Genomic DNA, 17,310 nt, shown 5'->3' on the forward strand with positions numbered 1-17,310 from the left:
GTTGGACACCCCTATATAGCATAGTGTATGTTGATGATAAAACAACTAGATTTTCATAACTGGAGCGATATATAACTGAATGAATTGACTGAATTAACTAGTTAAAGGGATACTCCACTTTAAAATGAAAATTCTGTCATCATATACTCACCCTCATGTTGTTTCAAACCTGTATGAATTTCTTTCTTCTGCTGAACAGAAAGGAAGATATTTAGAAGAATGTCAGTAACCAGTTTTTGGTACCATTGACTTCCACAGTATATTTTTTTCCTACTATGGAAGTCAATGATACCAAAAACTGTCTGGTTACTGACATTCTTCTAAATATCTTCCTTTCTGTTCAGCAGAAGAAAGAAATTCATACAGGTTTGAAACAACATGAGGGTGAGTAAATGATGACAGAATTTTCATTTTAAAGTGGAGTATCCCTTTAACTAGTTAATTCATTGAGTCACCTAAAAAACCTATCATTAGAAACTGATCATGAAACTGCTCACCGTATGATGGTTTCTCTTTTATGGGTCGGACGACCCAGCCACCCTTACGAAACCGGGGGTAACGGACTGCATAGCGCACCTCACCATTGTTCGTTCGAGCTACGTCTCTGTCTCCATTGTTATTGAAGTGGAGGGCCGCTAAGAGAAGTCTGTAGGAAAAATGGTACACTTGAGTATTAGGTACCACAACTAAACCAATGTAGTGTGATACACCAGCAATACAATACATTCCAGCATGAGGTTAGTGAGGTGATGATTCGATTTCATGATTATTTCTACAGACAGTAGGCTATGCGATGCTGTTGTAATGAACAATTTTGACCTTTTTCAATTAGGTTTTGGCTGCTATATTACACCGTGTCCTAACTACACGCGACGCGACGCCGCAACACGCGATAAAAGGTATCTTTTCCATGTTAATCAGAGTTTTTGTCCTAACCAGGTGCAACGGCGACACGCAATGTTTCTAATTTAGAAACGGTTTCTATTTTTCTGCGACGTCGCGCTGGAACAACAAACACAAAGTGTGGCAATGATAATCTCAGGTACTGTTTATGTGCTTTATTTAATGTTAAAAGCGTGTAATGTGACTTTGAATGTCATTTAACGTTAGTGCTCCAAGCTTTGTAGAAGCAACAATGGATAATTCACCTCAGATCTTGAAATTAAACAATTGGAAACAAGAACGTTAAAACTGTGAACAAACAAGTGTATTATTTGCCAAAGATTGTTTTAGTAACTCAGTAGCCTATGTATTTTGTAAATGGTGTAATATTTGTGAATTTGATTATGTAGCTACTTATCCATTTTCTTGCGAGTGCCGTCAAGATTACTCTCTAGTGCTGTGCACTCGCCGTGAGACTCCGCCCACACGCTGTTCTGATTGGCTGTGATTTTTGATTGACGTTGTGGCGTCTCACAATCGCGTCGCGTCTAGTGTGGACAGACAGACTGCCTGTCGCTGGAATTTTATCGCGTCGCGTGTAGTTAGGACACGGTATTAGACTGCATTAGCCGTAGCCATATTCATCCATTAACCTTAATCAACATTTACCTGCTGTACATTCCAAGAAAAGAGAAGCCGGTGTGCTTTGGCGCAAAGTGCAGCATAAGTGAATGGAATGCCTCCAAGGAAAATGTTTGGTGTTGTGGTGAGAGCTGTCGAATATCCTTCAGCAGGGCCTTTCTGGAAGCAACACTTTCCAACTTTATCGCAGCTGTTGATCCTGTATAAAACAGTGTATTTTATAAGTACTATAATTATTACAAAACAGTGACAAGGCATGACTACATTTAGTTCACATTTTTTACATTTCATCTTTAATAAGGCTGTTGAACAAATATATAATTAAGAAGTGATGGGACCTGCAGAATGTGATTCTTCCTCTACAAATGGTTATCTCTAAGGCAATTAGTAGTATACTCAAACAAATCTTTGACAAGCACAATGGAAATGTGACCTCTGACCCCAATTGTACACTCTATTGTACCTGGTTCAAGCCACTGCTTGTCTCTTCCCTCTCCTTCCAGAGGTGGGTGTGCACATTGCGGAAATGAAGGGTAGCTGTGTTCATGTATATCCTGAACATGGTTCAGCATGCTCTGCCACTTGGCCTCCATCTTATCAGAATCGCCATTTGGGGTGGAAGACGCAGTCCAGTATAAATGGTTGATGATAGCGGGTCTCCATAGCTTCAGGTCCTCACAATCCTTCTCCTTGGCCACAGTATCCAGTGCTTTTTGTAGACCTGTTCCAGGGCAGAAACGTGAAATATTGAAAAAGCTACTAGAATCACAAATAACATCCAAACTAAGCAAAACTACGGCACCGACATTACGTTACATACTTTTCCCAATATGCCAGATGTCGTAGAAATGCCTCGTTCCTTCTGGACACAACTCCTCACGGACCCACTTAGCAACCTATAATATGCAACACATTAAGAATGAGAACATTTACTTCAAGTTCACAGTACAGTTTTACAGTAGATGTTATGATATAGAGGTCCATCTATCTATTCTGGTCTGTACAAGCATCTTTACCTGCCGATTTCTGTCAGTTATTAGGGTTGACACCTGCATGCCTTGGTCCTTCAGGAACCGCACACTGCGCTTCAGACCCTCTATCTCACACCAGGTGCTGCTTGGGACCTCTGAGCTCTAACAAAAAAAAAAGATTTGATCATATCAGTAGCTTTTAAACCTGACACCTAATTTATGTGTCTAGCATATTATTAGCCTACCTGGACAAGTTGAAGATCCAAAACCTTGTTTATTCGGTCTTCAATCAAGGAATATGTTCCATATTTGGCACAATGTCTAGGAGAGTCTGATCTATAAATATATAAAAGACAGGTTTTTTTTGGTTAATGGAAACAAAAATCACAGACACTTTATGTATCTGTTAATACTGTGTTGGCCTGTTTTCTGTATCAGCAATAAGAGCTGAATCATAATACCTGCAGTCACCAGAGAGGATCAGTCCACCCCCAATCTCCTTCAGCTCTCTGATGATCCCTCTCTGCTCATTCTGCCAGGCCTGCACGATGGTAGGAATTGTGTAGAGGCGCTGATGGCGGAAAAAAGTGCTGGTACTGATGCACTGCAGCCCAAACAGCTTCAGCATTCGGGTGGTCTGAGTAGCCATGCAGCCCGAAAAGTGAATGGCACCGCTGAGTAGAAGATTGCAGGCTGGCATGTTTCGGTGCAGCATATTTTGATTCTGCCAGTAACGCTGATAGCCACATGCTGTGCAGGCCTGACCGATGTATATGAAACAGGAAATTAATACAACTACTAATACCATTAATGTATACAGTATATACACAGAGCAAATTCAAAGTCCCTCACACTTCCTCTGGATTTCCAGGGTAAGGCCATGATTAAACTCCAGACAAACAGTTCAAAAATATTCTCTTACCTGCTTGATTTTTATGTAAGTCCCTTCCTGGTACTCTATTTGTCCCTGGGTTTCCCCACAACAGACCGAGCAAACAGTGAACAGACACATCAGCTGGCTTAGGCAAACAATGAACTTGTCAGCCACACTGGAAAAAGAAAAGGAGAATGCTCATTAATGCTGACAGTGACAATTTGGGGACACACAATCACAATAAAAATAGGTATTCATTTTTTTTTACTTGAGGTCATTGAGGGATTCCTGTATTGGCTCTTCTGGATTCTCCTCATCAGATGTCTCACTACTCATCTCCTCGTCTGGGATCCATGACAGATCAGAATGGTCCATGACATCAGAGGATGATTCGTCCTCACTTTGGACAGAACTGGGCAGTGGAGTTGATGTTTGTTGCTCAAACCATTCAGTCTGAGTCCCCACACTAACCATTTCAGGCTTTACCTGAACAGCTAAGATGAAAATAGATTAATGTTGTTAGTTGCACAACATCACATAGTCAGTGGTCACAACACATGCACAGCCACAACACTACAGTCCAGTATGAAATGTCTTCTTTCTACCATTAGAAGTAATTTGCAAATGTTTGTGCCACATACAGCTAATGATACATACAAGTTACACTACCTGATGAACGTTGCAGACATTTGATGTTGCACTCAGTATTGTGTAGAGAGAAGCCCTCTGTATCTTCAAAATCTACAGTGCTAGGTGCATCTATCCCTTCATTACTGGCTGCACTCTCTGCCAAAATCTAAAAACACAGCAAAATCACACAATTAAATTGGATACAAGCTTAGTTACCAACTGCATCAGTAAATAAAAAAAGAGATATAAAACCAAAGCAACTCTGACATGTCAAAACCTCCATTCAAACACATTACAAAAAGCATTTTAGAATTTGATCATTTGAAACATGGCAAGTCATCTCTGACATGGATAAATGGCTTTCAAATAAATGCCTTGTTTGCACAACCAGCATTATAATGTCCCAGGGAGCAACAACAATTCGTTATTTCATGAATTAAAAATCAACTCAAAGATTTTCAATTATGTATAATTTGCTTTCTATGGTAAGACGAATCTAGGGGAATTCTACATATTGAGTAATACATTTGGACCTTGCAATTTACTGGAGAGTATAACGTTAGCTTACGGGGATACAAAATCGGGCGGGAGGAACAGTTTGAATTGAAATGCGGGGGAAACGGGAGAGTTGGGCTAGCTGCCTGCCAATAGCTAAGTTATAGCATTGTGCAAACTGCTAAATTCATGTCAGAAGGCAGACAATTACGACAACCTGTCCTAAAGCTCAGTCTCTCTCCCTCTCTCTGTATTATTATACTAAAACATTACGAAATCACACAAAGTTAAAATAATTAAAAGTAAGACTTACTCTGCTAAGTGCTCGTTTTCGTTGCACAGAATTTCTGCTAACGTTAGCATTTGGTCCTCCAGTCCCGCCCGCGCCAAAATCCGGTGTCAATTTTGATGGTGGACTTGATTCCATCGAGTGCACCGAGGGAACAGCATCAGTGATCAGCCTCACATGGTCCTTACTCCGAAATCCCATCCGAGATTCCAACAAATCTCCAGGTCGATAATTCTCCGGAGTGAAATGTGCGCCACAAACGACCGAGTGTGTTGTGACAAACGCGGCAGTGAAGTCTGCTCTCTTCACCTGCACAAAACGCACCCAAGAACGAAAAGCCTTGTTTTTCCTAGAAGGAAAATGATGGACACGATGTCCTGACAGGCTGGAATTCGTGCAACCAGCACAAACACAATAATTTACCATTATGCCTTCTCTAAAACTCGATCTAAAACTTTCTCTGTCGCTCACTACTGCTCTGACTACATCTACACCCACAATGAGAGCGCTGTACGCGAGCTCTTATTTACCTCGCCCTACGTCATATGACGCATTGCTAGCGTATTCCAGAGCCTAGCACATTTTCATCAAAATATCTACATCCAATTAGATTTCATTAGTAATTTCTACATATGTGTTTTTAAAAAACCTCTTCAGACAATATCAAGTATTAATTCAGTTATAAATTCAACCTGCACATTGCTCTTTAAGGCCACAAGCACTGAAAATCCCACTTCGCCACATATACGTTGTGGCAAACGGCATCAAAAACATGATTGCCTTGTTGGTGAGTTCAGGGTATTCGTTTGGCACATGTAACCAGAACTGAGTCAAAGTTTTTTTTTTTTTTTTTTTTTAATGTAGTATGTAGTAAAAGCTGGTGGTGTTCACTACCCATCTCTTCACACAAAAGGGAAAACAAATGTGCAGTGGACGACTTTTAATGTAATTCACCATTCTGACAGCATTGTCTAAAACGTTCTTTAAAGGTGGGATCAGTAGTTTTTGAAATATGCTGTTTGGATGTTAGTCGGTTCGACACCAACAACAAACGTGTCAGCCAATCAGCATTAGTGGTGCATCAAACGCCCCGTATGACGGTGGAGGAGAGAGAACGAGCAAGAGGGAGATTTGAACTGAAGAAACACTGCAGAAATGGAGATGAGACACAATACAAAAGAGAAAAGCTCAGAAGAAATTACTGGAAAATAAAGGGTTATGTCTGGGCAAGAGTTTTAGGATCCGTGTTAATATTAGAAAAGCTTTCCAGCGCTGGAGTGAGCTAATCGGGAAGGCCTGAAAACAGACACGGATGTTTCTTTGATTCGGGTCCACACGTGAGTAACACTGTGTTAGAGTTTCATTGTGTGTCTGGAGCTGCTGTGCTGTTGGCAACTAACAGTTTAGAGACAGAGATGCAGAAAACACACCCTGTTTAGTTTCTTTATTTTATAAAAGCACAATGTTTTGTTTTGATTGTAAGTGGACACATACAAATGTAGACCTTTTATAGTTCATATTTCTTTTGTCTATATGACCATAAATGGAGTATTTTAAGTCTGTTTTGCTGCAATGTGAAGAAAATCCAGCAAAACGTGTTTGTCGACCCCAGAGGTTAACAGGTTTTAGTGATCAGCAGGCAAACATGAGGGCAGACTCCCCTCATCACAACAGGAGTCCCCTTTCATCTGCCATGATGAAAAGGACAGGACTCTAAAACTCACACCTCCTAAAGAAGTTCCACAAACAAGGAACTAGGTGGGCTAGTAGATAAGCCTGCAAAGACAATTGCCAGGTACCATCTGTGGAAGGGAAGAATGATGACATTAGTATGTCATTGATAAGACTGATCCTATCACCATTTGCCCATTGTTTATACCAGTCCCTCAGTCCTGAGACCAAAGTGTGAATGGCGACAGTGTCTCACTCACCAAACACAAAGGATGGATTTTCTATGTAAAATGGAGCAAATCTTCTTTATATCTATTTAAAGAACTGCATATACTTTAGGGATGCACCAAAATGAAAATTTTGGCCGATACCGATAATTCTTTACATTTGAAAGCCGATAACCGATATATTGGCCGATGTATCTAAATTCAAATTTTGATATACTTTGATTAGCCTGATTACAAAAACAAAAGGCTCACCATTAAAAGCCATGTCCCAAACACTTGAACATAAATCAAATTTATACAATACAGTAACCTAGTTTGAACCTGTGTAAGATTTTCATTATTTTAATAATAATTTTACACTCCTATGGCCAACTTTCTTTATTAAAAAATGATAACACTTTAAAATAAAATTTCATTTTGTTAGCATTAGTTAACATGACCCAACAATGTATGAACAATACTTCTTCAGCATTTATTAATCTTAATGTCAATATCAACATTTAAGACATTTTTAAAATCCAAAGTTGCATCTGTTAACATTAGTTGAATGCTCTGTGAACTAACATAAACACAAATATTGTATTGACTAACATTAACAAAGGTTACTGTTCTCTGTTAGTTCATGTTAGTTAATGCACTAACAAATGAGACCTTGTTGTAGTGTTACCAAAAAGTCTATTGCCTAACAAAAAAAATTAAATAATTAAAGGGGTGGTATAATGCCCCTTTTTACAAGATGTAAAATAAGTCTCTGATGTCTCCAGAGTGTGTATGTGAAATGTTTGCTAAAAAAACCCCACAGAATTTTTTTTTTTACAGCTTGTTAAAATTGTCCTTTTTTGAGGGTGAGCAAAAATGCGTTGTTTTGTGTGTGGGTTCTTTAAATGCAAATGAGTTGCTGTTCCCGGCACAGAGAGTGGAGCTTCAACAGCTTGTTCTTAGCTTGTTCTTAGCAGAGCCATATAGAGCCCTCTGTTGCGAGGCAGGGTTTATGTCAATTTTGGGGTTTGTGATGTCACTAACCCGGGAGGAAACTCGTGTAGTCCCTATCAGTCATTTTTGTAGTCCTTAAAAAGTGATTTCTTTAAATGAAAATATCTCCCTTTGCTTTGAACTTTGAGCATTGTAACTTTGCAGATGTTGTTTATGCTCAAACAGCAACATTACACACTAACTAAAGTTAGAAAAGTGAAATCATAATCAACCATCCCTTTAAAATAAAATAAATTACCTAAATAATGCAAACAAGTCATTGGGTAACATTGGGCTGCATATAAAGAAACAAAATGCATGTGCCATGGATAAATAAAATGAAATAGCCTCCGCACGGACAATAAGGAAATTATTTTAATCAAACCATATTGTTGATGACAATACGAGAACAAAAAAGTGCTAGTTATTAATAATAATGTTTCAATGTTGTTGTTTTTTTGTTTTAAAATCAACATTTTTAATATTACAGTAATACACTGTAAACCCGGATAAGTAGAATTTACTTTAAAAAAAACAAGGTAACTCGTTGCCTTAAAATTTTTAAGTAATGAAGCATTAGTTGAATAAGTGAAATGGACTACGTTCAATGTACTTAAGCCCATAATGAAATGGAATAGAACATTTAAGTTGAATGTACTTATAACCGAGTTAAAGTAACTGAAGATACTTAGTTTAAACAATCATCCCCCACCCATTTATTTAACTCAGCTTGTTAAGTAAGCATTACTCCATTACCAATTCAACTAAATTGTATATTCTAACGTACCCAACTTAACTTTTAGCTCCTGAAACTCAAAATATCTTTCAATAAATAGAGCCATGTAAAATATTTTGCCATTGCCAGCCACATACTGTATTTTTACAGCACTAGTACAGTAAAAAGCATTATAGTACTCCACTGGAATTACCAAATACAGTATATACCACATACTTTTACAATATTAAACTTGTATACAGCAATAAATTGTATTTTACAGGGAATGCTGCTTTTATAATTACATAATTAAAATATTATATGTTAAGGTTTCATAAGAGTAGCCATACTAGGAAAAAGAAAACAACATTTTCTGGGTTTTAAAACATTTATTTTGGTTAAAAGCAAAGATCAGAAATTTGCCTTCTGTGAACATGTTGGCTGAATTTTTTTTAAACATAAAATGCAATTTTAACACTTTAACAACAAACAGGTAACACTTAGCGCTTAATTAAAGGGATAGTTCATCCAAAAATTTTAATTAGCCCATGATTTACTCACCCTCAAGTCATCTATATGACATTCTTCTTTCAGACGAATACAATTGGAGTTCTATTAAAAATGTCCTGGCTCTTCCAAGCTTTATAATGGCAGTGAATTGCTGTTTCTGTTCTGAAGTGCAAAGGAAATCCCATTCAAAGTCTGCAAGTTTTCGCAGAAGTGAGGAAACATGTAGGCTTTCTGTGGTGTTCTTTTTTTGCACAACTTGGCCAGCTTTCTTTGAAGTTACTTGTCCTTTCTTTGTTTTTGATCCACGTTCAGGATTGATGTGAAGAAAGCGTCTAAAAGGCTGAAAAGAAAGAAAAAAAAACAATGAAATATTATGGACTGAGTTTATATATTTTGACAGAGATAGACAGCACAAAAGATATCGACAATACAAACCAGATATCGGTTTTAACGACTAATTTGTTTGGATAAAACTGAACAACATGAAAAAAAAAAAAGCAATGTTGGATGTTGTGAACAATAACTGATATTTTTTCTGCCCTGGTTAAAATGCATCAACTCAGTGTGTCTGTTTACATGTGCACTGTCATAATAAATACTACTAACTAAACTTTTGAAAGTGGGGTTGCCAGATTTAAAGTTTTATTCTACAACTTTTGTCTACTCATCACCCAGCTCATTAACAATATCATCCCCTCATCAGGTCCCATCAGAGTATCAGTGGAAAGGCAGTCATAGACTCTCAGTTTATATAGAGCACACATTGCCAGAATCCAGCCCAAACCTTTGTGACAGAAATAATTTAACTTTAATTGCAAGCCTTGCAATGTGAATTGCATACATGACTACATGATCATGTTAAACATGATATTTACCAGACTAAAATGCATATTTGCACCCAAAAATGAAAATTCTGTCATTATTACTCACCCTCAAGACTTTCGTTCATCTTCGGGACACAAATTAAGATATTTTTGATGAAATCTGGGAGGTATCTGTCCCTCCATTGACATCAATGTCATTGCAACTGTCAAAGCCCAGAAAGGTGGTAAAAACATCAGTAAATAGTACATATAACTACAGTGGTTCAACCTTAATATTATGAAGTGACGAGAATACTTTTTGTGTGCAAAATAACCCCAAAATAACGACATTGTTGAATAATCTCTTCTTTTCCATGTCATTCTCCTACACTGTTGACGTAGTGCAAGCCAGTGCAGCGCTTATGGGTTCTATATCAGAATGTAGGCTCACTATTGGCTAGCTCTTGGGTCATCACACACGACCAGAGTTGGCCAATAATAAGCCTACGTTCTGGCGTAGAACCCAGAAGCGCTGCACTGGCTTTTTTTCCAAGACTTGCACCTAGAAATCTAAAACAGGGTTTACATTCTCGAGCCACCAGACACATCCGTTTTGTGCAGATTAGTGGGCCGGAACGCGTTAAAGGATAACTCTTGCCAAAATGCAACCTCTTTTTGTTAATCTACCCGAGGCAAACTTTCGTTTAAAAGCATAATTAGGATGGAAACGCCACTTTTAAGTTTGACCGTATTTTCGTTTTCGGTCAAATTGCCTTTTGAATGTGAGTGCTAGGGGCACGACTATTATAGCATTAAAAATAGCTATTTTTAAAACAACCAAGAAGGCTCGACACAACATGAAACTTTACTGGAAGTATCACTAGGGGCTCTACACATGAACTCCAGCATTGAGAACATTGTTTGTGTACACAGTTTACTAAAAAGAAAGATTTTGAACAACTCACTGAAGCTGTGTCCGCCGGCATTTTGACGGTCAAAAATAGTCTATCTAATAAATTTATTCTAGAGCTGCTGTAAAGCCTAAACAATCTATGTTACTGTACTTTCCTATTATCACTGTAAAGCTGCTTTGAAACAATCTATATTGTTAAAAGCACTGTATAAATGAAGGTGACTTCACACTGTTTACACTACGTCAACAGCGTAGGAGAATGACGTGAAAGAGTAGAGATTGTTGAATAATGACGTTATTTTGTTTTTGTGCACAAAAGATATTCTCATCGCTTCATAATATTACGGTTGCACCACTGTAGTTACATAGATTATTTAAACGATGTTTTGACTACCTTTCTGGGCCTTGAAAGTTGCAAAGACGTTGCTGTCTATGGGTGGTTCAGAAACCTCTCAGATTTCATCAAAAATATCTTAATTTGTGTTCTGAAGATGAATGAAGGTCTTACAGGTTTGGAAGAATTGGTTAGTAATTAATGACAGAATTTTCACTAATCATTTAACTGAAAACAACTTGCACTGACATATCTTAAAAAATGTGACTGCCACTGTTTTGTCTCAAGATGCACACCAGTAAAAAAAATTATTAGACATTTTTATAAAAGCTGCTTAAATATCCTAATTTTATTAAGGCCTAGACCTGGCTTAAGCTAAGCCCAGTATGGAAACCATGGCCTTAATGTTTATACCAGTAGTCAGCTTAATAAATACTGTCAAGACAAGTCACAATTCAGTCCAATATTTATATGAATGGCAAATATGTCAATGACTAACCTCTGAACAAACTCAAGGTGCTGCCTCTTCCTGGTACTGCAAGCTGAACGCATAGGAGGAGGCAAACAGCGCTGCCAGGCCAGTGATGAAGATGCTGTGATCCTTTCCACACACACCTTGACCTTCCAAACGTAATATCCAGCACTGGTCGCATAGAGATTGACCTGTAATTGAAAAAATAAAAAAATAATATTAATAATTAAAATAACTAGTGTGAGTTTCACTGTGGTTCGATGTAGTTGTCTATTCATAATTTTATGAATTAAATTTTTCACCTAAACATTAAAATTTATTAGGGTTAGAACGTTAAAAGCACTGGCATATTATTTTGCTTGTTTTAAGCATAAACTCACTTAATTTTGACTTATTCTTTCAGAAAACAAGACAATTTTTACTTGTCTATTAAATGCTTCTTCATGTAAGAATTTTAGATATCTGGACTGGAAATAGGGATGTGCCGGTATCAAATTTTCATGCTGCGATTAATTGATTGAGCTTTTATCACGGTATACGGTATTATCACGATATTTTAATTGCTCAAGAGAAACGAATGGATTGGGAGGGGATGTAAAAAAAAAAAAAACTTGCATCACAATAGGTGTAATTGTGATTGTCAAAACATTTGGTAACTAAACAGAATTTTACACAATTTTCACGATTTCAATTCAATTCTTGGGATTTGATTTCAATCTTGATTCAATATTGACTCTTTGGATAAATATTAGGTAGGCTACAGTAGATAGCCTACATGTTAATTTTTCTCAAGAAAAAATATATCTCACATAATGTTGTAAACATACAGAGAGCCCTGTCAGCTGGTATTATTAAAGGTTAAAAATTAACAAATTAAATTAAATAATATAATTTGGTTTTCATTATAATAACAATTATGACACAAGTAAAAATATAATACAAATGTAATATAGTGCATATATTTAGCAAAATACTCCTCTCTATAGCTATTTTTTCTAGTCAACTAACATGTTGGTCATTAAATGGCTTTCCTGAGGTAAATGTAACGTTCTGTGACATCATTGTTCACCTGCAGTTTTATTGACCTCTTTTCGTGGTTGAAAAACACTGATTGATCGATATTATGTATGAGGCATATATACCTTTCGGTAAGTTGTACTGTATCTTTAAATAAAAAGTAACAGATGATCGGTTTACTTGAACTGAGGCACTACAGCGATCGGTCACGTCACATTTACAAGCGCCAAAACTGAATTTCGAGCTGAGAATTTTTTTCATATCAAAAGTAACCTGCTCTGTCTAGTCTGTCGGTCTCCGTGTCCTCTTTGCTCCGTGATTTTTCTCTGCGTGAGAAAATGGATGTGTGGCGCGAGAGCGTGTGAAAAGTGTACGTTAAATTGCGTGAGTCTGAAGTTGGCAGCCCTGCTTTTAGAAGGGGGATAAATCCTTTATTTTACTGTCTATGGATAAATCGTCGGCAGCGTTCCTCCTTTCGCCATGCTTCTTCTCCGTGTGAGGATTGTTTACATTAGTGCGCACTGCGCCGCATGCACACAGTGCTTCTACATGTGGGGGATTGTTTACATCAGAGTGCGCACGTGTTTCGCGCAGCATATGCAGTGTTTGTTTAAGCGGTTGATGGAAAATAAGCTAATGCGCGTTCTATAAATATAAATTCTGATCTATTATTTTTCACGGTATTTTGAAGTGCCCGCGATAACAATATCGTGCATATTCATTACCGCGATTTATCGCATTACCGAATACCGGCACATGTCTAACTGGAAACAAGAAAAAAACACTAATTAAGAAAAACATATTTTGCAGTGGGGTGAGTAAATGATGGCTTTTCATTTTAGATTAAAACTACCCAATGTTTACATACCAAGCAATATAAAGTGTGGACTCTCTGGCAAATGTAGATTGCTGGACATCAGCTTTGCAAATTCCTGAAACAATTTTTAAAAAGGACAGCACAGCCATGATCAACAAAACCAAAACATAAAACATATTACAGATTAATGAGATTTGTTGAATAATCTCTACTTATCTGCTTTAAGGATAACACCGTCTAACTTCTCTTTGAATGGTGGGAGTAACGTTAGTTGTAGGACCATGGCATGGCAATCAGGAATACTACATTTAAAAACAACATTAGGAACATGGATTTTCTTGTGCTAGCAAAATTCTGACAACGATTCAAAAGCACGATCACATAACTGACAGCATTATTTATTTATTGTTTTACCACATAGATAGACTATAACTGTAACACTACTTAAAAGCACTTACATTAGCACTGGATTGTCATCAGATTGCAAAGCCTGAAACGAAAAAAATATATGTATATATAAAAGCGTGTCATGCAAATAACATGGTAAATGTATAGACTGTAAAAAATAGGGTAAATGTTGCCTATTAGGCTATGTGAAATGTCGAAGTTAACGTTAACTGTTACTTGGTAAACAGGTGGAACAGAGTGAATGCTTGCGAGGCCGCGGTATAAACCGCGTTCACAAAATCAAACCAAATACGTGGAAACAATGTAGAAATGCGAACGCAAAAATATATATACTGGCTTACCGTATCACTCAGTTGAACAATTTTCCCATCTTCTCAAACTCTAAATCCCATTTATCGTCACAGGCGCAGCTAGATTATTCAGATGATTCTTCCATCCATCTTCATGTAACGTTAATGTCGTCCATTTTCTGCTGCGCCTCAGGCAACTAGCTACTGTTTGAAACACGAACCGAAGCTCACAAAATCTTAAAAATTGCTCACAGATTCGCAGACACTGTTTATCTTGATAGGCTAACATGAATGATTATTCTGTTCAGTTGAATGAATCTCGCTGACAAATCAAGTTTGCCTGTAGTAGTGTCTGCTCGCGTCACATTTGAACTGAATTGAGCGCGAAATAAATCAATCCCACAATGCAATACCTTTTCAGTATGATACTGTATTACGAATTTATCGGGTTGAAAACAGAAATGTGCTGTATATTTACAGCTGTTCTGTAAAAGATACAGCCTAATACTAGCTGTATTATGGAAATACACTACAATTCTGTAGGAAATTAGCAGTAAATTTACAAATGGTTACAGTGGACACAACAATAACGTCCAGAAATCACGAACTTACCCGTGACTCCATCTGGAAAATAATTCGCGATTTCGTATTTTGTTTTTGACCCTCTGAACATACCGTTGGACAGGCAAAACTTGGTGATATTAAGTTGTTTGAGCTCAAACACATAATTACAATAAGATAGGCCATTAAAAAGTACAGTTTACTCAGAATTCATAATTAATGTAAAGAAATGACACATGTTTAAGTAATACAAACTCAGTTTGTTTGAGTAGAAACTACTGATTGGACTTAAAAACTCAATTACAATAAGAAAGGACAAGAAAATGTTCAGCTTAATCAGAATTAACAAGTAATGTCAATAAATTAGACACATTTAAGTAATATGAACTCAATCTCTTTGAGTTGAATCAAAATCTGGGTTTACAGTGTAGTAAACATCTTTAATATTGGGCCTACTGTTTCAAATGACATCATTGCTGTTTGAGCTGCACGCGCTGAATAATGTGTATACGATTATAATGATACGTAGGCTATATGACAGTCCCAATCATAGCTTTTAATGTTTTGCATCGCTGTTTGAGCGCGCTCAATGAAGCTGAAGAGAATGAGCACCGGAAAACTGAAGAACTTTTCTAGCGGGTTATTTAACTCAACGAAATGCATCCTATATGAGATTAATCAGATATTTATATTACATAAACATAATATTACGGCTTATATCTGCACAACATGACGCGAATGCACAAGCTAACTTGACTGTGCTGGTCAGAATGTGAAACCCCTGTTCTGGACGTTCTATTCCCACAACAACGGGCTGAAACGGCAACTAAACCCAGAGAATTCACAACGTTTTATTACAATAGTGTTCTCATTAGAATGTCATGAATATGACAGTCCCAATCATAGTTATTTATGTGCATTGCTGTTTGAGCTGCGCACGCTAAAGCTAAAGATTGTCACCGGTACAGTGAAGTGCTTTACTGCATCCGTTCATTAACTCAACCAAATGCATACTATATGAGATTTATCGGATATATTCACAAAAGAAACATATTACAACTTACAATGGCACAAAATGCTGCGACTGTTGTGGGACGGGACGGGATGAGGAGGAGGGAGGGTCGAGCTAGCCTCCGTTTTGTTCGACAATACTTCGAATGTCAACAAGAACTGACGCCACCCAACATCGCTTAGAGCACCTTTAATGAGTGTTGTTTGTGTACATGCAAAATAAACAAACTTGCCTATTAAGGTATACATGAATGCATGGGTAAAAGTTAAATATTACCCAATGATGTGTAGTCTTTATTTTTTCAGAACAATGTCTAGGTTAATCTGGAATTGGTTTGAAAAGTGAATTATGCATAGGAAAAACCTTAAAGATATTGTTCCAAACATGAACTTTAAGCTATGCAAATGAACCTCATGCCAGAGATACGTTGGCCACCTCTGACAGCATCAGCCAATCAAACGTTGAATCTGAAAGCCGCCAATTTGCAAATCCCTCCTTCTCAGGAGAGGTTTAAAAGGTTCCCTCTGAGACAAGAGTTGTTCTGGTTCAAGTTTGCAGTTCCAAGATGTTCTATGCTCTAAGTGCAACTCTATGGAGCTGTGAAGTTGCTATCTCAAGACTCTGAAGCTCTAAAGAGAGAAACAAAGTTCAGCAAAAAGTGAATTTGGGGAGTTTGAAAACAGCAACTATGACCACAAGCTTAGCACTTTCAAGATCTTTTGCATCAACTTCAGAATCTTCTCTTTAAGGATCCTCCATCTGCATGTTCTAGATTATAAGGATCGTCTGCACCAACTTCAGAATCTTCTCTTCAGTGATCCTTCATCTGCATGTTCTAGATTATAAGGATCGTCTGCACAAACATTAGAATCTTCAACTTCGAGGCTCCTTCATCTGCATGTTCCAGAATAAGGACCTTCTCTGTGCTCCAGGAGTTTAACGTTCTAAAGTACTTTGTGTTCAAGGCTGTGAAACGGATTCCAACTCCTTTCTTCCTACTGCAATGCACCCCAGCTGAGCAAGTGGAAGACGTCGCCTCTCGGACTCAGCTCGTCTCAGTAAAGATCACTGTACCAAACCTCTTTCCAGAGACCTTGGCATTAGTGTATGTTGTCAGTATATGATTAAATAATTTACATTAGATTTTGCATAGCTGATGTCAGTTAATAACAAATAATGTCTCGATTTATTTGTTGAATTTAGAATGAGGTTCACCTTATTACTTCCAGAGGAACTACTGTTTATCTTTTCATAAGATAAGTTGTAACTGCCATAGTAACATCCAACTCAGTCACTTGAATTTATCAATCTTTTTTGCACTTCCATTCAGTAGTTGTTAGTTACTCGTAGGGATGTCACGATACCAAAATTCCAGTAGTCGGTACCGATACCATTACAATTTTACGGTTCTCGGTACCAATTTCGGTACCACAGCAAAATCTGTTGGAACTATTTTTCTATTTTATTTAACTATTTGAAAAAAATATTAAATTCAATTACTTTATTTATGATGGTAATCATAAGTAAATAATACATATAAGCATTAAAGGCTACATGCTGTTTAAATGTAAATATTGCTTATAAAAAAATCCCATGGAGATGTAGCTAAATCTACTGTACAGTAGCCTAATATAATTATTTCTGTCAATTTCTTCAAGTTAAACCGAACTTTTATTTTGACTGGTTGCCGTGAAGACCTTTGCGTTTCTGTGTGTGTATGATATGACGATAGTTTTTTCTCAGATTAAACGGTAAAATGCTCATGAAGTGACTCTCAGAGTGGCTCTGGAGATGAATTTCATCAT

The 17,310-nt window shown here is 37.3% G+C and overlaps 2 protein-coding genes across 2 annotated transcripts in view; one reads left to right on the plus strand and one right to left on the minus strand.

Annotated features, from left to right (window-relative positions):
• The window catches only part of tcf25 (TCF25 ribosome quality control complex subunit), a 261,356-nt gene that overhangs the window by 102,294 nt on the left and 141,752 nt on the right, over window positions 1-17,310 (plus strand). The window lies entirely within an intron of this gene.
• LOC311090038 (uncharacterized protein) lies at window positions 439-9,787 on the minus strand (the record flags this gene model as incomplete). The annotated part of the gene is made up of 10 exons (XM_084125137.1): window positions 4,039-9,787; window positions 3,638-3,863; window positions 3,418-3,544; window positions 2,957-3,255; window positions 2,741-2,831; window positions 2,541-2,657; window positions 2,345-2,420; window positions 1,988-2,245; window positions 1,552-1,723; window positions 439-646 (listed from the first exon to the last, which is right to left on the minus strand). The coding sequence occupies exons 2-10, from the start codon at window positions 3,841-3,843 to the stop codon at window positions 439-441; spliced, it is 1,554 nt and encodes a 517-aa protein (XP_083981263.1). The 5' UTR covers window positions 3,844-3,863; window positions 4,039-9,787.

Source organism: Abramis brama, assembly GCF_963993115.1.
Source record: "Abramis brama genome assembly, chromosome: 9".
NCBI classification, from domain to species: Eukaryota; Metazoa; Chordata; class Actinopteri; order Cypriniformes; family Leuciscidae; genus Abramis; species Abramis brama.